Genomic DNA, 21,925 nt, shown 5'->3' on the forward strand with positions numbered 1-21,925 from the left:
TATTATATTTTACATTAACTTTTGTATTAAATTCTGTATTAAAAGAAAATAAAAAATTTTTCCTCCTCGATGGTATCTCCACCTTAACGAAGGCATTTGTCGGGTGAGGAGGTTTGAGTATTCTAATGAACCTGAGAGCTATGCCGGCGGTAACATACGCCGATATTCATAGAGACTTTTCTTATATTTAAGATATTTTTAAGTAGGATCTTACATATAAAAGTGAATTATGAATACCGACCGTAGTTACTGATAGGGTCACCCATGCCGGATAGGTCGAAGGGGAAGAGTCAGACTAAGAGAGATACCAAAATTATATATAAATATTTGTTATATTAATTATATTAATATTTTTAAATAAAATGAAAGAAAAAGGGACAATAATCGAGAAAATAGAAAAAAGCAACTACAGTGATTTGAATATCTATACCTGAGAACAAATGTCCATAGAAAATATTCCGATGGACTCCATAGGAAGGAATAAGCATGACAAGTGATGGTAATTTTTATGATGTTAACACAAAGGAATACAATAAACCATAATAATCCAAGAACTCGAAGAAGAGAATATATAGAAATGCATAGTGATTGGAAATGATTAGAAACTAAAAGACAGTATGCATACAACCTATTTATTAATAGTAATACTATTTTGTAATTATATTAAATTTTATAATTTAGTACATTGTATTATATAAAGTAAAAACTTCAGAAGAATCAGTGATTAATTTGACAAATTCTATACATGTATTAATAATTAAATTTTTAAATAATTAAAAAAATGATTGATAAATATCAAAGATCAGTTTACTGCTAATTAAGAAGATTTATAGAAATACGGTTAAAAATGTTTTTATTCCACAGCAGGCATTTTGTATTTTGTAAATAAAAAGATATAAATATGACAATAAATATAGAAAAATATTTATTTTATCTTTGAATATTACAGTATCTTTCGCGATTGAATAATTTATTTACTATCAATTTCACATACATAAGTATCTTGTTATACAGCACTGGTGCGCTATTTTGTGCACATAGCACGGAACAAAACCAGAAATTGTGCACATTATATATTACCCTCTGAGAACATTTATGGACATTGGCTTTGTAGTTCATGTCCACGTTTTCAATGTCCATAGAGGGAGTATCGCTTTCAGGGATCACCTAAAAGCAGGCCGCGACATCTCTCAGGCCGGTATTCATAGTCCGTTCTTATATTTAAGATCGTCTTAAGAACCCATTCAACCAATCAATGACCGCATTGCAGCTATTTGATTGGTTGAATGGGTTCTTAAGACGATCTTAAATATAAGAACGGACTATGAATACCGGCCTCAGTCTTCTCTTCGTCCATATTGAATATTAGTTCATTGGACACTCACCCAGCGCTTAAAACATCATTCCATAGCGAAATACGCCATCTATATATCTTTCTACTTCATCCGTGCATAAAGACTACTCTTCCCATTTCTCCAAGATTTTATGCCGCCAGAGTGGAAATTTCGAGCTGAACTCAATGAAATCGTTGGTTTTATGAAAGTAACGAGTTGCAAGTAACGAAGCTAACAAGTAGCAATCATGTTGGTGCTATTTGAGACCCCGGCGGGATACGCGATCTTCAAGGTAGATCATAAATAGATATTTGATGAAAAGCGTGAAGCTTCTAACCTAAATAATGCACGTGGTAGTCATGTTTCATTTATCAAGCAAATTCAATAATGCGCATGAAAGGCTATCTATGAAAATTTACGCAATAGCATAGATAACTAAAATAGCGAGATAATTTATTTTATGAGTTATTATCTATGATATTTAATAATAATAACTTGTATTAATCTTATTTTTTTAATTACATGTGCTATGTTTAATTTGTATGCATTTGTACATCTAAACGAATTCGCTATTACTTTTCAATCCTGGATATTCATTAGGTATTTTTCAACAAAAGACAATTGACACAGTGTAACACAGTGAATCACTTCATCCTTGTTGATTGCAGGATGTAAACAAGGATGAAATGATTCACTGTGTCCTCTGTGTCACTTGTTGAAAAACACCCACTATCATGAATCTTTAAGATTGGGAAGTAATTTGTTACTGTTACTTGTTACAAATTTTAAAAAATTCCAATTTAATTGAAAACTAAACAAATCAGTATACATCAAATACAAATACAAAGAATCTTTATGATTTTGTTTTATCTAAATTTATAAATGTATGAATTTAAGAAAACAAAGTAAGATCAAGATGTTTCCTTTCATATTTTTACTTTCGTATTTTTTTCTTGGCAATAAGAATAATATAATAAAATATTTAACTCAAGTTGTAATATATTAACATATGGCTTGTACTAACATGTCTTTTGATTTTCATTGTATCAGATGATAAAATTATTTAATGTCATAAATTTTTTAATACACTATTTTTTCTTGTTTGTAGTTGCTGGATGAAAATAAACTCACTCAGTCGGAAAATCTTTACAAGGACTTTGAAACTCCTGAAGATGCCAGTAAAATGTAATTTTTATAATTTTTTTACAAAATAATTATCTTGTTGGTTGTATCACAATGTATTAATCAGTAACTTTAATTTTTTACATTTTACAGAGTTAAATTAGAACACTTTTATAAATTTGAAGACATTACTGAAGCATTAGCTGCTACAACAGCACTTCTGGAAAATAAAGTATCCAAGTCTTTAAAGAAAGCACTAAGACAAAGTCCCATTGACCTCCATCAACAGTTGGCGGTTGCTGATTTAAAACTGGGCTATGCTATTAAGGATAAACTAGAATTGTCCTGCATCAGTAATAACGCAATACAGGAATTGATGAGATGTATCAGGAATCAAATGGATAGTTTGATCACTGATGTGACCAAGAAAGAAATGTCGGCCATGGCATTGGGTTTAGCACACAGTCTTTCCCGATACAAATTGAAGTTCTCGCCTGACAAGATTGACACTATGGTAATACAAGCGGTATGTTTGCTGGACGATATAGACAAGGAGCTTAACAATTACATAATGCGAGCGCGTGAATGGTACGGCTGGCATTTTCCTGAGCTGGGCAGAATCGTGACTGACAACATTCTGTATGTAAAAACGATGCAGATAATCGGCCAACGAGAAAACGCTGTCTCATGCGATCTGTCGGATATTTTGCCGGAAGATATTGAAAAGCGAGTGAAAGATGCTGCGGAGACCTCGATGGGCTCAGAGATTTCGGAATATGATGCCGAACACATGCTATACTTGTGCACGGAAATACTCGAGCTTCACCAGTATCGAGCGAGTTTAAACAGCTATTTGAATGCTAGGATGATGGCATTGGCACCGAACCTGTCTATCCTCGTCGGTGAGTTAGTTGGCGCGCGTCTAATATCGAAGGCCGGCTCTTTGACGAATCTTGCAAAACATCCGGCATCCACTTTGCAGATCCTTGGCGCAGAGAAAGCGCTATTCCGTGCACTCAAGTCGAAGAAGAATACTCCCAAATACGGTTTGATTTATCACTCTCAACTTGTCGGACAATCATCAAATAAGAATAAAGGTAAAATATCTAGAATGCTGGCGGCGAAAGCTTCTCTAGCGACCAGATTTGATGCATTCCTAGCATTAGACTCTAATGAACAAAATGAACATCATCAAGATCTTGGTACACAACATAGAGCAAATCTAGAGGCACGACTAAAGCAACTCGAGAGCGGTAATATACGTCGAATCAGTGGCACTGCCAAAGCGCAGGCAAAGTTCGAGAAGTATCACAGCAAGAATGAATACATGCAGTACTCAGCATCTATCGATTCGACTTTACCGAATAAGAGGCCATTAATTGAGGAGATTGATAACAACGAGAGTGAAGAAGTGCCTAAAAAAAAGAAGAAAAAGAAACATAGTTTAGAACCCATAAAAGAAGAAGCGGAAGAAGCTTCTGGTGTGCAAAACGAAGAACAAGTAAAGACGGAGATGGATGCTACATCGAAAAAAAAGAAAAAACGTAGCACAGAATTTCAACCGGAAGAAGATTTGGATATTTCACCGAAGAAAAAAAAGAAACATAGTACAGATCATAAAAAAATCAAAACAGAAGATACTGGTGAATCTTCTCATATACAAGAGTTTGAACCAGAAGAAGAAGACTTGGATGTTTCACCGAAAAAAAAAAAGAAACATAGTACAGATCACAAACAAATCAAAACAGAAGATACAGGTGAATCTTCTGGTATGCAAGGAGCGCAAACTGAAACGGATTTGAATGTATCAAAGAAAAAAAAGAAGAAAAAGATGCAGGAATCGGTTGAAACAATAGAGACAGCAATGGTACAAACTGAAGAAACTATAGAACCAAACGTTTCAATCAAAGATGAAACTTCTGAAACTAATGAAGGTAAGTACAAAAATTTAATAGAACAAGTATTGAATGATTAAACTCTAGTTGTCAAATAATATTTTTCTGTTAAATACATAGATAATATCTTTCTTTTAATTTTGCTAAATGATTTAAATACAATTTTACTAAAAAAAAATTATACAAAGTTTCAAAAAATACTTAAAATTTTCCATCACTAATGGATAATAATAATAATTGAATTTTTTCAGTAGATTTTTAAGACTTTCTTAAAATACATTTTCTCAATACATTTTTACATTTATAATAAAATATATTCTAACAAGACTTTTACTATCGCAACTTATGATCAATTATCTCTCATTCATATGAATTGTACATAAAAATATTAATTCAAGTACAAATGTATGATTTAATATAAATTTTTATTTACAGGGCAAAAGAAGAAAAAAAGGAAGAAAGATAAAAAGAAGAAGTTAGAACAAGATGAATAAGATATTTGTTTAAATAAAAGTTAGACTTTAAATTATATAATGGATTTGATCTATATCAATATTCTCTTCTGTCATACACACTTCTCCTCCACATATATTAAAGAATCATGTAAAATATGTATAATTTTTTTCATAAATATATTAACGCATATAAATATAATTTTTCTTCAAAAATTCAAAATCAATAGCAATTTCTTTAAATAAGTAATCAAATATAAAAGTGTTTTATTATGACCATAAAATTAAATTAGCTCCGAATTTTGAATTTAGCTAATTTTGTTTGCTGTATTTATATTTAATTATGTAATCATATATTTTTAACATATATATATATACTGTTTATTTTTTATTAAAAATTAAAATTGAAGACTAAAGTGTTTTTATAACAGAATCACTTTATTTACCTCACAATATTCAAATATATATCTGTGAAAGTCTACTAAATATTTATCTAACATTTATTTATGACTTGCAGGCAGTTATACAATAGTTTCGCAATAGCTTTGAAAGTATAATTACGTTTTGTATATATATTAATATATACTTTGTTTCGCCATTTTATATTTTTCTGGAAAGATAAACTATAATTAGATTGTACAATATGATTATTATATATACGATAGATTCCGCTTGTAATTATGTCATTAAGAAGGATATTACAATTAATGATAGATTTACAAAACTAATCAACTAAATATCTTGCATTACAATATATGCTTATTTGGAAGAATGAAATATTTTTATCATGATTAGCACGATTGTATTTCGGTACAATTCGCAAAAATAAGAGTAAGAAAATGATAAAATGTTTTTTTACGAGAACACATTGCACACAATGATTTAAAATCTGAAATTGATATTACATGATAATAGATATTAGTGCACATAATTTGCAATATATATTCCATACTATTTTTTTATATATATTTTTTCTATACATTTTCTATAAATATTTGGATTTTTTATTTATTAGATCTTGATGCATGCATGAGTACATACAATACATCATAGATTTAATAAATTTTCATGTCTGGATATCAATATATACTAGAGTCATTTCTATATCTGGATAATCAATATATACTAGTCACACATTTTGCACAAAAAGTAAATATATCTTTTTGAAACATGAGATTTTTCTTTATCAAACAATTTTCACATTTGTTAAGAACACAGAACCGCAAACAGTATCATTTCTATCAGATACATGAAACCATAACAAGAAATATACAATAAGCATTGATTGATGATAAATAAGATATTGATACTTGAAAATATATATAAATGAAAAGATTTGATTTGTTTTTATATTTCAACATATATTGATTTTAGAAAAAAAAGATAATCTTATTTTTTTAGAGAATGATGTCATGTTGCGCGCGCGTGTAATAGGGAATAATCTCTCTCTCTTTCTCTCTCTATAAATAATTAATTAAAGAAAATATATCAATAAATTTATATCGAGTCCGAAAAAGATTTGACTAGTGGACTTTTATTTACATTATATTAATATCGCGCACGTTAATCTCTCATTTTTCATATTTTTTGTCTTTTAATATATATTATAAATTTTGCGAAATATTATGCTCCTCAATTTATACACATATTCAGGTACATTTTAGATATAATGACAACTTACAGTGTTTCTCCTACACATAATCCATTTTCGTACATGATATTATATCTAATAGAATTGATATCGTTTGCGGTCTCATTATATTTTATCTCATTTTCATTAATTATATAAGTAAAATAATTCATTATTTCAATCAATACATACTAGAGTCATTTTTTAATTACGCGTCCGAATAGAAAACTACAGATTTCTATTTGTATCCAGACAGCACAAGAAGGTCAAAAGATATTTTAAAAGAAGAATGATAAGATATCTTTAAATCGTTTTTTAGATGTTTTTTTTAGAGATATGTGTGTTGTCTGGATAGTACATTGTAAGAAATTTGGGTACATCTCTTTTATCGCATTACAGGATGTATCTAAACTTATACTAGAGTGTCCTAGACTTGATTAGATTTGATGACGAATCTGAAGTCGATTTTCATTAAAAAAAAGTTTCTTAATAGTGATTGACTGTCTTGTTATGTAAAAAAAAATCAAAATTTGAGTCTCTCTTTCTCTCTAAGCAAAATAATATAATAATTAAAGTTAATAATAAAAAGCAAAATATAAAAAATGATTTTATTATATTAAATCTCAAGAGAGCTCAATTAATATTATTACAACTTTAGAATATTAATAATCCGGTCAACAAAGAAATCGACATCAGATTTGCCATTACTAAAATAATGCTTTTTAAGACGCTCTGTGTGCACAAATATATTCACAATTCTAACGACAGTATAAAAATAAGTGTATATAAAGTGCATAAAAAATATGAAGCGTCTCGCAACGATAGCCTCCGGAATGGATTAATTTTTCTTTTCCTTTGTAAAGGTATACCATTTATATATTCTCTACCGGAGGATAACGACGAGTATTGCACACAAGTACACAATGCATATTGCAAGCTATACGAAGGATCTGCAAACTTATACGTTGAAAACATTGTATAATTCTTATTTTTATGTAGTCCTCTTTTTAAATAATCTCTCTTCAGTACTAACGTTGTTATATATATAATTATTTAAAGAAAACATTATATCAATAAATTTATATCGAATCCCAAAAAGATTTAACTAAGGAAGAGTGGACTTTTATTCGCATTATATTAATGTCGCGCACGTTAATCTCTCCTCTAAAGATACGATAAAAGAGATGCATCCAAACTTTTTACAATAAACAACAAATAGAAATGTGTGCGGTTTCTTTGTATTCGGACACGTAATTATAAATTGAAATAATTTATTTACTTGAATTATTTTACTTACTCTAATGAGACGATCTCAGATTTCTATCAGTTTTTTATCAGATATAATATCATATACGAAAATAGATTATATATAGGAGAAACAATGTAAGTTGTAAATTGTTATTATATCTAAAATATACTTGAATATATAAGGGGCATAATATTTCGCAAAATTTATAAGATATATTAAAATAAGAAAGAAAAAAAGATTAACCTGTGCAATATAAGCAAATAAAAGCCCACTGCTCAAGTTTTTTTTGGACTCGATATAAACTTATTGATTTAATATTTTTTTTAAATATATATAATAACGTTAGTATTAAACAGAGAATACTTAAAGAGAGAACTATATAAAAATAAGGATTACGCTGTATTTCCAACGTATAAGTTTGCGGATTCTTTGTAAATATTCGAGACATATATATATATATATATGCACACACATATATATATATATATATATATATATATATATATATATATATATAAATCCTTTTATAGGGAATACTACATATTTATTGATGTGTGTCTATATATGTACAAAATACATAATAAAAGACGACGCCGATCCGCGATACTTTGTTACGATAATTATCGTTAGACGATAATTATATTATATATCGTCATATATTGTATATCGTCATATAATATATTATATATCGTCAAACCATAATTTATCGGATACTCGTGAATAGATTCAGCACGGACTTGTTCTCCTTCTGGCTGCGTGCTTTGCTAAAGACGTTCCAGAAACGTAAAGTCTCATCGCCCGCACCGGTGACGATCGCCTCACCGTCCGGTGACATCGCCAGATATAACACCCGGTACGAGTGGCCAGTGAGTTTAGCCACTTGCGTGAGACTCGGATACTTCCACACAAGGATCTGATTCTGCGAGTAACCATGCGTGCTGACCAGTTCGGAGCTGTGCTTGCTCCATGCCAAGTTGCAGACCTGCGAGCCAGTGTCGACGCACTGCATCGGCTGGCCGGTCAACGTGTTCCAGAAGCGGATGCAGCGATCTGCGGTGCCGCCACCGGATGCCAATAGACCATGATGATGAGGCGACCAAGCGATCGCTTTGACTGCCGCCAAATGTTCAGTGTACGTTTGAATGGGTGACAGGGAGTGTAGATTCCACACATAGAGCCGATTGTCGTTGCCACCAGATGCCAGATATTGATTGTCAGGTGACCATTTGAGACCGCACACCTCCTGTCGATGAGCACCGAGTCGTCGTTCGCCAACAACGCATGGAGTCCTGACATCCCTCTGCAGTATCAGTCGATCCCTGCTGCCAGATGAGAGAACCTCTCCATTCCACGCCAGAGCTCCAACTCGAGCGCTATGACCTTGTAGTTTGCTCACCTGCTTATTCACCGCTACATCCCACACTTGTATGTAGCCCATATGTGTGCCTACTGCGACCAAATTGCCTCGCTCGTTCCAGGCGACGGAAGTGACACTGTTGCCATCGCTAGATAAGTCGCACAGTCTCGTCACCTGACTGGTGCACGCCGACCATAGATATACACAGCTTCCTAAGCCTACGCTGAGAACATTTTGAGAGGACCAGTCGACCAGATTCAGATAGAAGTCGTCTTGTAACTCTGGAGCATCCAGCACCTTGAAAGGTATTCTTGAAATCTTCCTGGTCGCTTTCCTGGGTGACCTCAGTAGTTTCTGACTTTTGGCACTGAGAGGCGACAGAGAGTAAGGCGAGCTCTGATCCAGTAGTGTCCGATCCTTGGTGGGTGTGGTATACTTGAAGAGATTCTTGGTCACCAACGGTGACAGCACTCTACGCTCTTCGCACTGGCCTTTGACGTCTTCTATACTCGCTCCTAGTAGCTCGTTCTTGAGCAGACAGGAGTACGCGATTCCATCGCGATTACCTTCACCGTTCTCCCGTGTCTTCTTTGCCACCAGACCACCTCGGCCGTTCTCGCTGATCATGGAAAACGTAGTCTGCCAATTATTACCCGAGCGAGTGGGTATGAAACGGTCGTAGCTGTTGTTGCAGGCCGACGTCTTCGTGGGTGAAAAGTACATGGGCGAATAGGTAGCACTAGGTGACAGTGTTGTACCCGTCGTTGTCGACGAGCCATCGCCGACCATCGCCGGCTTCACCAGCCGTTTCTCGTACTCGTGATGGAACATGACACGACAAAAGATGTCCCCGTACACTTTATCGCTTGGAGAAGCGTCTCGACACCGCACTCACATAATTAACGCACAGTCACACCTCGTTGTTCTCGTTCCACCGTGATCAACGAGCGAGAGACTTGGAGAAGTTGCCTTCGACTTCTCGATCGACTCCCGGGGAAGTCACCGCTCCTCAAGATCGGCTCATCCTAATCTGGAGCACGTTTCGTTTAAACTTTCGGTGCAATCAGAAGTTGAAGCTTCTGTTGGCCACCGTCCGTCATGTCGCCATTCGACGTCGAGTTCGACTCGTTCAACTTCTCGAGAGGCTCGAGTCGAGAATCGACGCTCGTTCACTCTGTTCGGATGCGTTCGGGAGGCGAGCTTTTAACGTTACGAGCGTCCTTGTTTAATTTTCAGTAAGTAACAAAGATAGAGTGACGCTTTTAGAGTGACTTCCCGAACGCAGCCTATATCCACCAATCAAAATACTCGGCGAGATTTAACGAAGCTACACTCGACTGTAAATAAAGCCGGGTCTACAATAGGTAATTTAAGCTTTAAGCCTTAAAAGATTGACCAATCACAGTCAAGTATGAAAAGAATACTCGACTGTGATTGGTCAATTTCTTAAGGCTTAGGGCTTAAATTACCTATTGTAGATCGGGACTAAAAAGGGGATCGAATTTTACAAGGAAAAATTTTAAAAAATTTTTGTTTTTTTCATCCTTTTATTAAAAGATAAAGATCAAAATAGAAAATTGATTATACATATCACGAATATAATTTTCTGTCATTTTTCTCCAAGAAAGTTGAACTTAATTATTTTAATTAAAATCCACGTTTAAACTTTAAGATGCTAAAGGCTAACTTGTTTTTCTTAAAGGTAAGAATATAAAGAATATAAAGAATAAAAAAGTGTAATTAAAAATGTTAACATTAAATAATATTTATATATATTTAATCATCAGATATTTAAAAAAATATTTTATAATGGAATCTTGATTCATTAGCTTATTAACATTATATTAACTTCTTATATATTTTTTCCACAATTTTTCTTTTCTCTTCTTTACATCTAAATTTATATATTTGTTTTATTTTAGATACACAAACCATTTAAAATTAGATGTTATCGAAACAACAAGATCTACAAAAGAATGATTACATTAATGATAAAAATTATTCCATTAAAAGGTAAATAGCAATTTTAAAATTTCCTTCATTAACAATCATAATTATAAAATAAATGTTAATCTTTTTTAATCGATTTTTAATCTTGTTCAAAGCAATTCATCGTATGCAGCTGCGCATGCATGATGCAGCCATCGAATTAAAAGGAAGAAAAGATTCGCAAAAATCGATCGCAGAATGCCATTTTTGAATGTGCAACGCAAAGTGCATTGCAAAACATATTATAATGAAAGTATCATCGATCGACGTAGCGAAAAAACTACCAATAAGATTTCGATCGCGAGCGTTCGCTATCTTCCGACGTCGTTCGTTGCAGATTAGTCACCTAGATAGTAAACAGAGGGAGAGAGGAAGTTTACTCGATGTGCTGTCAAGAATCGTCACAGCGCGACGCAAGTCGGATAGTTTTGTTTACTGTAAAATACAATCAACGATGACGCCAGAAAAGGATGAGGCCTGTGATTTGAGTGATGTTATCTTGCAGGAAAATTCGGATGTCGAAACGCAGGTATATGCAGGTTCATTAATGAATTATTGAGGTCCGTTTTAACCTCCCATTTCTCTTTTCAAGCTTTGTATAACTAATATGATAGAAAAAATTTAGGCAGTTAACTGACCTTTTGTGGAAATGATTTTAGATATTGTAAATCTTTACTATAATATGACTAAGTAGATATATATATCAGATACTATATCAGGTTTGTGTAGGGACACTAACGAGATAACAAGATGTTTGTACAGTTATCTTTATCTTAATGACTGTTGAATGTTGAAAATTTTCGTGTTTTCTCTGTAAAACGAAAGGGATTAAGGAATTTCATTTTAAATATTAATTTGAAATATGTTAAAATTTCTTAAAATTTAATCTCATAATTGATCTTTTTTTATACATATAACAGTTATATAAATTACAAGATAGATTTTAATTTTAATAAATATTAATATGTAGTGCACACATAAATTAAGCAAGAAACCAAAAAGAGTACTGCAGTTTTCGGATGGTATAATGGAGGAATATTCGTCGGAAGATGAAGTAGACATGTCCAAAAATTATAAAACTGTGACACAGATAGATACTGTAATTATATATATTTATATAAATTTTACTTTATGTAAAATTGATTATAATAAAAATATAAAATGATATATGATCTATATTTTTTGTAGAAAAATATGGATTGGTTACCATGGGCATGGCATCAAACCACATGGATTAGTTCAAAAATGTTAGATGGTTGTGATTATGTTGGTGAATGTTTAGCCAACTTTTTTGGCATAACAGCACCCAAATATCAGTTTGAGATAAATGAATTTTATAGATTACAAGCACTTGAAAGAGAAACATTTAATAAACAGGACTTAGAGATGAATGGATGGAACGAAAAAAAGAGGAATAATCTCATAAGCGATAGTATTACATTCTCAAATGAACATAATTAATAGTGTTTTGTATAGATTTCATATCAAGAAGTTTATTTTATTAAACAAGATTTTAAATAAAGTAAAATAAGTTGTCTCATAAATTCCTTGCTTAGAAAAATCTAAAATATTATATTCTTGATTGTTATAAAGAAAAAAAAAAGATGAAAAAATATGAAATTTATTATTCTATACTTTATTCAAGATTCATTAGCAAATGGAAATAACACGAATAAATTTATGCTATTTTTCTATACAGTATTAAAGCAGTTTTTAAATAATATAAAATAGCACATGAAAAAATTAAAAATTATATGTACAATACATGAAAGATAAGGTGATTTAAACTCAAATTGACTTTGATTAAGTACTGTTAATATATAACTATGTATGTATGGGCATTTTTCAACAAGCGACACAGAGGACACAGTATAACACAATGAATCATTTCATCCTTGTTTACATTTGACAATCAACAAGGTGAAGTGATACACTGTGTGTCTTTTGTGTTGCTTGCTGAAAAACGCTCTATGTATATATATATGTATATATGTAGTATGTATATATATATATATATATATATATAATTACTTCATGATAGAAAAAATTTATTATTGTTCATTATAAATAATTAACTCTTATGAATTAATATTATTTATTAAATGGATTATATATATTTCTTAAAAGATATATGTATGATATCAAATGTGTTATAAAAAATATATTACCTCATTGTAAAATAATTTCAAACTTTGCATTTGCACATATGTCCATATGGAAATAAATGATATAGCCATCATACAAAATATATAATCATTTGCCATTTTAATTATATCAACAATGATTCTCACAAAATTATTGTTAAAATTAATTAATGTATATTTGTTAAAATATTTTTTTGAAATTTTTTGACAAATAAAATTGCTTTCTCAATAAGTTATTATTTCCTTTATGCATAATAAATGTAACAAATTAGATATCAACAAATGATATCACGTAATGAATGAATAATAGTAATCAGTATGATAATATATAAAGGTCCAAGTATATATTGCTCTCAATGTTCTTGAATTTATCTTGAAGTCCTATATTTCATTTATCATGTATATTTGCACATTCCAGTCTTTTATTAATTAATATTTGAAATAACGAAAATCGCTATAAAAATAAACATTTATGTTCTATAAAATGCTCAATGTAAGTAAAAAATATATTCATTAAAAAAAAAAAAAAAAAATTACGTTTCTGGCACAAATCTATGCAGTGCATTAGTTAAAACTAACAAAGAGCTTTGAAGACCCTGCGGCAAGTGCCTTTGCAACCAAGAACCTTTGTATTGCTCTATATGTGCCAACATCTTGTTTGCTATATCAGTTCTGAAAGTAGGCGGCAGGTTAGATACTCCTAGATTGATGACTGCAAGCCCCATGTTACTATTCGGATTTACGCCGACTCCAATCAACGTTCTGCCAATTTTGCAGGCCGTTAGCATCAGATCGGAGGTCAGTTGCAATTCCTGTATCTCCATTGACGCAAACTTGGAGGACAAGTTCGCTTCGTACAAGGAATGGGATATTCGTTTAATCTGCTTTGTCATTTTCTACAAACAGTAATTTGTTTAGAACTATGTTTTTGTGTTATTCACTTTTAAAAAAAATTAAGATTTACATTTAAACGAGCATACTTACAGCGAATAAATCAGCTGAGAGATACTCTAGAGTCACATTATCTGGATCGGTTAATAATCTATACAATGTAGAACCACGATTATCTGGTATTTGTTGAAGATCTTTAATTGCTTGATTTTTGCTTAATGTTAATACCAATGTGTCTAAACGGCCTAACTCCAGTATCGCGCTACCAATTTTAAACTCCGAATCTTGAAACACGTGTATGTCTAATAATTTCGTGATACATTTTTCTCTACAAAGTGACATAATTAATTTACTAAACACAGTAAATGATAATATATTTGATAATGACAATTATAAATTTTACGATGATTATTACCTAATTGATGCAGATAATTCAGGCATGTCATAATTGTCATCAGGACCCAAGTCTATTTCTGTCATTGGGTTCCAAGCTAAACCAGCTGCCACTAAATATCCGATCCATGCGAAAGGATGCGGCGTAAGATGATGACTACCCGACCAGTGTGCGACTACAACACCGATTGAGTTCTGTTCTAAAGAAGTCTTTATCGCATTCCTCGTGTTAGCATACGTTGATGCCGGACATCCTGCCAAACTATTATAACTAGCCGTGCCGGAACTTGGTAAAACGTTACCGCCTGCGACTCTGAACGCTTCTGTCCATTCGGAGAAATCATAATCAGCCTATAACATAAATATTTAATAAATGTCGCATAAGTTTTCTATTAATTTATCAATGAAAATCGCGAAAAGAAATGTAATATTACCTGAAATCCATATTCAACAAGTATAATATTAGTGGGAATATTGTGGAATTCAGGTTTAGAATGTAAGCCATTGGAGCATAATAGCAGAGTTGTGTTCGCGCTTAAATTGAGGATATGCCACAGTTCTTGAAGGCACGAATAGGACTTGAATACTTCTGACATGTCTGTTTCGATCGTATCGTTAACAGATACATTCAAATCAAAATTGTCAGCTTGTACCAATAAACTCGCCAATCGCGGGCCGATGTGAACGTAACTCAAACTGGGAAATACCGCAAGTAATTCTTGAAAGATAGGCCACATTTGCGTCAAATGATGCTGGCCGACATTAGAATCGACGTCCAATGTGGGTACTATATCTAAATGCCGATCTCTGAGAAAATTAATATATTTTCAGTAATTTTAATTATATATAACAAAAACTTTAATTTTTATGTCGTCGAGCGGAATCATTAGGAGTTAAAAATAAATATTTAGGAAAATACACAATAAACAATAAATGAATATATATAGAAGATAATTATAAAAAAGAATTACTAAACATAGTGATAAAATTAAAAAGAAAAATAATAATTCCAGTGATTAAATTTTTTTTTAAATAGAAAGTATTTAAGAATAATAATTTTACGATTTTTCTAATAAATATATATAATCGCACCTGCAATATCTATCCAAAGTTACCATTTCAGATTTGGAGTAGCAGAGCTGCCAATCACAATTCGGTATAAGTCTGGAGTAGAGGTGCAAATGTGAGACTTTAAACGACGACAATAAATCAATAATGTGTAGAAGGTATTCCAAAGTCGGTATACGTCCTCTAGGCGAGATGTCCAACAGTATACCGCGATGTGTAAATCTCGGTTCGTCTTTTATAAAGACGGGTTCGATTTCGCATAACTCTGATCTATTCCGATTCTTACTTAGACGTAGAATCTGTACAAACGTACAGACTGCATAATGCAATCCTGCTAAACTTCCGGCGCTCACTTTAATGAAGTTTTGCGTAATATGCAACTGATAGCCGTCCGTAATATTAAATAGGTTGTTATTCACAATGCATTCTATTGTATTGTCGTTGAGCAGTTTACCGCAACTAGGTTGCACTTCTCCAATCTTTACATCGTGACCCAATTCGAGTAAATGAGTTCTACTGATTTCCCACACGTCTAATATTTTATGTACAGACTCACTGCCCTAGGAAATAAATTATATACATAATAAAAAATTAAATATAAAATAAAATTGCAAAAAACTTGATAAGATAGATTTAGAAGATTATTATAATTTCAAAAAAAAAAGAAAAAAAAATACGTCTCTCCTTACTTGTATTATAGATATAAAAAGCTCCTTTCCGGCAATAAATGGAGCTGTAAAGTTTTTCAGTTCAATCACAGCCTTTGGCTGTGGCCATAACAAATTATATATGCTTCCTTTATCGGTGTTAGACTTGCTAGGACTTTCTGTGCCCGTGTCCCGCGAAGGCACATCGTACACCGGATCCGAGGATTTGTTAGATTCGACTGACAATTGGTTCATATTGTTCGTGAGACTCTTTTGACCAAAGTTTGTCTCCGTGAATGATGTTGTGGGACTGTGCATCGTTTCGTTCTCGTTCAATAAGAAATTTGATAGAAATCTCTGAAAGAAACAATGAAGAGATTGTTTCTTTCTCGAAAGATCGTACGGTGTTTTCCCCGCAAACGTTCTGAAAAAAATTAGTTTTGCACATACATATACGAAAAAGATATATTCGTATGAGTAATCTTTGTATACCCTTTAGTAGCTCGTATATGAGGATTTGCACCAGCTTGTAAGAGTTCTTGACAGATAGCAACATCACCACGATTCACTGCGTCGTGTAACGGCGTCGCGCCGCAACCATTCTCAGCATTTACATCGGCTCCTTTATCTATATAAAGATTCTAATATAATGAAATTATTGAGTCAGCCATTGTATCTAATTATCTGTATATTACCAAGCAAACATGCGATAATTTCTTTGTTTCCATAACATGCTGCCCAATGCAATGGTGTGTTTTTACTACCCTGTGAGTCCCATGAATTAATGTCTAATCCAGCATCTAGCAATTGTATCACTCTATCTATCCTACAAAAAAAATATATGGCCATGGTATCTGATACAATTAATTATATTTTTCATTTAAAAAAAAGAAAAAACTATTTTGTGATAAATGTCTACATACTCAGAAGCAGCTGTTGCCCTTAACAGTTCCTCTATATAAATATATCGTATTGCATCACTCGAGGCAACATCTACTGCATTATGTCCGTTTGCATTCTGTACAGCCGGATCAGCACCGCAATTTAAGAGAGTTCGCACAATGTCTGCTTGATTGGTCTAAGTGTTAAAAAACACAATTTAATTAAAAAATCTAAAACCAAAAATGAAAAAAGGAAAATCATAGAGATATATTACAACCTTCGAAGCATATGATAGGAAAGTTCCTTCTTCCAAAACCGGTTGGTTTAATATTTTATCTCTTGTAATGCCTTCTGCCGTATTACCATTCTCACCTGTGACAGAAAGGACGATGATGTAAACAACGAAATAGATAACAGAAAGATCGATGATCTAAATATCAATAAATATAAAAAAATTTTGTGCGACCACGCAGACAGATGTTAATGTGAAACAATAATAAAAATATTCGCATCATAAACACTCGTCGTATCGACACGTCTGCAATACATACACGCTTCCAAGAGTGATCTGATAATGTCAGTACGTCCGTGTTCGATCGCCGTGCGAATATTTTCGCAAATTCCTTGCATCTCTGCTCGAGTTCAGCTTGCAGTTCGCGAGGGTCAGGGCGGCGCGTCGCCTGGCATTGTCGAAATATTATTCCGCTGTCAGCTGTCAGAAATCGCGTCGGTCATATCCTCGCACAGCATAGCGGTCCGATGCGATGTCGGATGGTGTGTACGTGTAATAACATGACAACCGCCGTCAGTCTTGCCACATATTTTATTTCCGAATGCGTTATCAACGAAAATAGACAAGATTAGACAGATTATTTGACGTTATAGATCCTATATTATTTCAAAAGCATTTTTGTATTTCTATACATTATTCCTTATATTGTCAAATATAACAAAAAATTTGAATATGCGATAAAAAACCCGAATAAGAAGTCTGAATCTGATTTTCTCTCCTCGTTTATTTATGCCATGTTATCCAATCTTTTATAAGAAATTTCCTAGCTAGAGGAGAAAAGACAGGAAACCCAACATTACGAAGTTTCCTAGGAAAAATTTCAAGTGCCAAGGCGCATCCACACCTTGGCAGAAAAGCAGAAAGCTAATCCAAGCTAATTAGAACCAATCAGAACTCGCGCTGGTAATAAGCAGTGTGTAAGCAATAAATTAGATAGGCAAAAACTATAAATTGTGACTACCAGCGCGAGTTCTGATTGGCTTCTGCTTTTCTGCTTTCTGTCAAGGTGAATGCGTCCTCAGGCGGTGCATCAGGACAATATGCCTGTCAAGGTGAGATGGCCGCTCTCAGGTTTCTCTTCGCTGTCACTTGATCGCACATGAATTTGCACTAATGTTTACATGTTGATATTTATATCATAAAAACGCCAAAACGTGAAACAAGAAGAAAATTCAACGGAAGATCATGCAATTTAGCTAAAAAGTTATTAAATAAAATATAAAAGAAACCATATATATTAACAACGTAAATATATTAATAATAAATATATATATTAACGAGTATAGTCACATATTGTGAATTAGAATTCATTTAATTATGATGACCATGGAATTATTATTTGGAATACAAATAAATTCTCAGATGATTATGCCGATCACATTGAGTGGCATAAATCTGAAAACAAAAGTGGAGGAATTAAAACGAGAAGCCGCGGGAAGATGGAACCTATCCAAGGATTCATTGGGTAAAGTGATTTTGCACTATTTGAAGACTGGTCTTTGTCAGGATATTGGTAATCTTTGTTACCTAATCTTGACTTTAACAATAAGTTCTTTTGATCTATATATTATATTTAAGATGATATATACCTCAAAATGTATTTTAAAATTACTTTATATATATTATAATTTATATAACTAAAAAAAAAAATAAGTTTTCTATATCTTTTTCTTGATGAAATCTCAATTTTTAATAATTCAAAGATTAGAATCTTTGGTGTAAATGTTTGCTCAATATAAACCTAATATTAGACAATAGTAATACTTATTTTAACAATAGTAATACTTTTTTTTTTCAGAATTTATTTATTGTGGACTTATACTTGAGGATGATGCAACAGTAGAATCTATTGGATTGAAAAATGGATCGATGATACATGCACTGAAAAAAAAGGAACCAGAATCACCAGCACCAAATAGATATATATCAGAAGATTCCATCTTACAGTTGGCGTCAGCATTTAAGTCTTTCAATGAAATGCCTGCATTTAGAAGCGCTCTGCATGTAAGTAATATTTAAGTAATTTTTCTATTTATTTTTGCTTTACAAATCATACTATTATTGTCAAATATTAATCGACAAACTATACAGAAATACATATTTTTATATATTTCAGCGTTTAAGTAAAAGACCAGAGGTGATAGACAATATTATATCTTCCTCTCCTGGATTGCATGAGGACTCTGTTGCCATTGCTATGCTACAAGATCCAGATTTAATGGCACATTTCACAGATGTTGATACTGTCAAGAGGTAATTAGATATATGATCTTAATTTGCATATATATATATATATATATATATATATATATTTGGCGATTTTAAATTTTCATCAGAAAAATATATATTATCTAATACTTTATTGATATAAAATTTGTGCAATGGATTTACATTTTTTTTTTTATATATATTTAGAATCGCAGAATTCCATCCAGTGTTGATTGAGGCGGCGCAAAATATTGCAGCGGCAGTTCACGAGGAAGCGCAAAACGCCGCCTCCAGCGGCTCCTCCAGCAGTTCAGTGGCCAGTTCGCAACCTACGACCGCACGTTCTTATAGCGTGGATAACATGAGTCTCGAAGAGGAGATGGCGCGTGACATCGCACACTTTTTCGCCACACATCCTGTAAACGACAATAACTTGCGTTTCCCTAATATACCGGCCCCAGCAAATTCGCAGACGTTACAACGACCGGAAAATCCGCCATCCTCTACATCTAGTAGTGGCAATCAATCCGGAACTGGCAATCAAAATATCGGCGTGATTACATCTCAAATGTTTATGGAAGCGATGAGACAAGCCGCGATCGCGACTAATCCAAATCCGCAGCAGGCAACTGCATCTCCAGTAGCTTCCTTACCACCGATGTTACCGCCATTTTCACCACCGGTCACTGACTTGCAGCGGCAGTTGGCGCAGATGCACGAAATGGGTCTCCAAGATGACACAGTAAACATTCAGGCATTGCAATTCACCAATGGTGACGTGCAGGCAGCGATCGAACTCGTATTTAGCGGTTTCAATGATAATTAATGGGCAACAACAACAATAGAACGAGAGATGTAAGTGATTACTTTGAATAGATAGTGTCTTAAAATTCTTAGATATCTCATTTTAGATATCTGCGACACTCCGTGTTATTCATCTAGTATGAATCGATTAAACTATATGTATATAAAATATCAAGACGCGTGTACAAATGTGAAAATTATTGCTTGAGGAGAACTTTATTTTTATGTAATTCTTTATGAGATTGTTATATCATTCACTATCTTCGCTGATATTGCAAAAACTGTGAAACTTTTCCATCTTTCAACAACTTTTTCATCTTTAAAGATTAGATTAATTTTATAGATCTAAATATAATGTACAGTCAGCATTTTTTACAAAAAAATATGTGATATGTGGAGAAAGATCAATATTATTTATTAAATAAATCAATTGTAAACTGTTAATTATGTATTAATTATATCTTTGATAATTTTATATCCTTTTTTATGTAAACAAAATATTGACTTCCACTCATTCACTTATTTATTATTGGTTTTACAAATTTATCTCTCTCCTCTACTATATATACTAATGCCATTATAATCTAAATGACCTATGTCATGTATACTACAATTATCTCCAAATTCTAATCACTACTGATACTTTATCTCTTTCTTTTTCTAGTTTTTTTTTAACGCGCCTATGTATAAACAATCAGTTTTACGTAATATAACAAAGACGCGTGTGACTTGGCGAAAGTTTAACATAATGATTTGAATAAAAATCGATGACACATACATATAAATTTTAATAAAATCTCTAACATTGATGTCATGATAATTAAAATGTTAATCCCTACAATTTTCTCAGAATGGTTCAACATAATTCTCGTTTTTATATGTTTATATAAAAATTTTTATTTAATAAAAAAATGTGCAATAATAGATATTGTAATAGAAATCTTTGTTCGGCACATGTGAGCCATGTGGAGTGACGTTTCAATATGTGGATGTGCCAGAAATGCTCGGAATAAATGCGTCATGCGTGTTAGCAGTGACGTATGCGTTCGTGCAAAATCAAATGAATCGTGAAAATTTACAGAATTGCGCATAGATATGATATATGCAAGTATTGTTCATGTATCATCGTTTGAGTGTTCTTAAAGTCTTAAGTGTCTTATAAGTGGCATTAGATTAAGATTTATCTGATTGTTTATGCGAGATTGTTTACGCGAGATTTAAGAATGGTTAAATCGAAGAAAATACGTATAGAGCTGATTATTAAGAATTATTAACAATAATTATCTATAAATAATAATACTGTTAATAATCCCATTTACTTTTATAGGTTTTATATAGATTGATTATGCAAAAATATGAACTTAATAATTTTTATCAGTAATTGAAGGAAATTTTACACACAAATATAAAAATTTTTTTTATTTGTTAGAAAAATTATATGATTATCCATATTTTTGAAGAAAATTTATGTATTGAATGATAAGTAATATAATTGACACGATATTTAAAAATAGAACTATTCTTTCTCTAGCATGATATTCATAATTAAAAATCATGTAGAACTTTTT

General features: G+C 32.3%; 5 protein-coding genes across 10 annotated transcripts; 3 read left to right on the forward strand and 2 right to left on the reverse strand.

The window, feature by feature from the left end:
- Positions 1-1,448: 1,448 nt before the first annotated feature.
- Nop5 (nop5 ribonucleoprotein) lies at positions 1,449-5,212 on the forward strand. The gene is made up of 4 exons (XM_083101807.1): positions 1,449-1,626; positions 2,443-2,519; positions 2,610-4,390; positions 4,787-5,212. Exons 1-4 carry the CDS (start codon positions 1,582-1,584, stop codon positions 4,843-4,845), a joined length of 1,962 nt encoding a protein of 653 aa, XP_082957933.1. The 5' UTR covers positions 1,449-1,581; the 3' UTR covers positions 4,846-5,212.
- Positions 4,570-10,197, reverse strand: Fzr (fizzy and cell division cycle 20 related). The gene has a single exon (XM_083101809.1). The coding sequence runs from the start codon at positions 9,868-9,870 to the stop codon at positions 8,386-8,388; it is 1,485 nt and encodes a 494-aa protein (XP_082957935.1). The 5' UTR covers positions 9,871-10,197; the 3' UTR covers positions 4,570-8,385.
- Positions 10,198-11,223: 1,026 nt separating this feature from the next.
- LOC145973544 (protein FAM177A1) lies at positions 11,224-13,404 on the forward strand. Its single transcript, XM_083103026.1, has 3 exons — positions 11,224-11,557; positions 11,999-12,127; positions 12,217-13,404. Exons 1-3 carry the CDS (start codon positions 11,240-11,242, stop codon positions 12,487-12,489), a joined length of 720 nt encoding a protein of 239 aa, XP_082959152.1. The 5' UTR covers positions 11,224-11,239; the 3' UTR covers positions 12,490-13,404.
- LOC145973538 (uncharacterized) lies at positions 13,277-18,073 on the reverse strand. Of its 2 annotated transcripts, XM_083103011.1 has the most exons (12): positions 17,605-18,073; positions 17,331-17,425; positions 17,095-17,249; positions 16,867-16,997; positions 16,664-16,799; positions 16,214-16,595; positions 15,549-16,084; positions 14,891-15,263; positions 14,479-14,807; positions 14,157-14,391; positions 13,710-14,068; positions 13,277-13,626 (listed from the first exon to the last, which is right to left on the reverse strand). In XM_083103011.1, the coding sequence occupies exons 1-12, from the start codon at positions 17,681-17,683 to the stop codon at positions 13,602-13,604; spliced, it is 2,835 nt and encodes a 944-aa protein (XP_082959137.1). In that variant the 5' UTR covers positions 17,684-18,073; the 3' UTR covers positions 13,277-13,601. The 2 variants fall into 2 exon arrangements, with proteins under 2 accessions (XP_082959137.1, XP_082959138.1); XM_083103012.1 differs by lacking the exons at positions 17,331-17,425; positions 17,605-18,073 and having other exon boundaries at positions 16,664-16,812; positions 17,095-17,234.
- A 286-nt stretch (positions 18,074-18,359) lies between these two features.
- On the forward strand, positions 18,360-21,873 carry LOC145973542 (ubiquitin-like protein 7). 5 transcript variants are annotated; one of them, XM_083103019.1, is made up of 5 exons: positions 18,360-18,858; positions 19,144-19,349; positions 19,462-19,598; positions 19,761-20,408; positions 21,022-21,873. In XM_083103019.1, exons 1-4 carry the CDS (start codon positions 18,663-18,665, stop codon positions 20,377-20,379), a joined length of 1,158 nt encoding a protein of 385 aa, XP_082959145.1. In that variant the 5' UTR covers positions 18,360-18,662; the 3' UTR covers positions 20,380-20,408; positions 21,022-21,873. The 5 variants fall into 5 exon arrangements, with proteins under 5 accessions (XP_082959145.1, XP_082959146.1, XP_082959144.1 ...); XM_083103020.1 differs by lacking the exon at positions 21,022-21,873 and having other exon boundaries at positions 18,360-18,548; positions 18,632-18,858; positions 19,761-20,726; XM_083103021.1 differs by lacking the exon at positions 21,022-21,873 and having other exon boundaries at positions 18,361-18,590; positions 18,708-18,858; positions 19,761-20,726.
- The last annotated feature ends 52 nt before the right edge of the window (positions 21,874-21,925 follow it).

The sequence above is a fragment of the Camponotus vicinus genome, unplaced genomic scaffold (genome assembly GCF_025532165.1).
Source record: "Camponotus vicinus isolate PSW18456_S1 unplaced genomic scaffold, iyCamVici1.0 SCAF_6, whole genome shotgun sequence".
NCBI lineage: Eukaryota > Metazoa > Arthropoda > Insecta > Hymenoptera > Formicidae > Camponotus > Camponotus vicinus.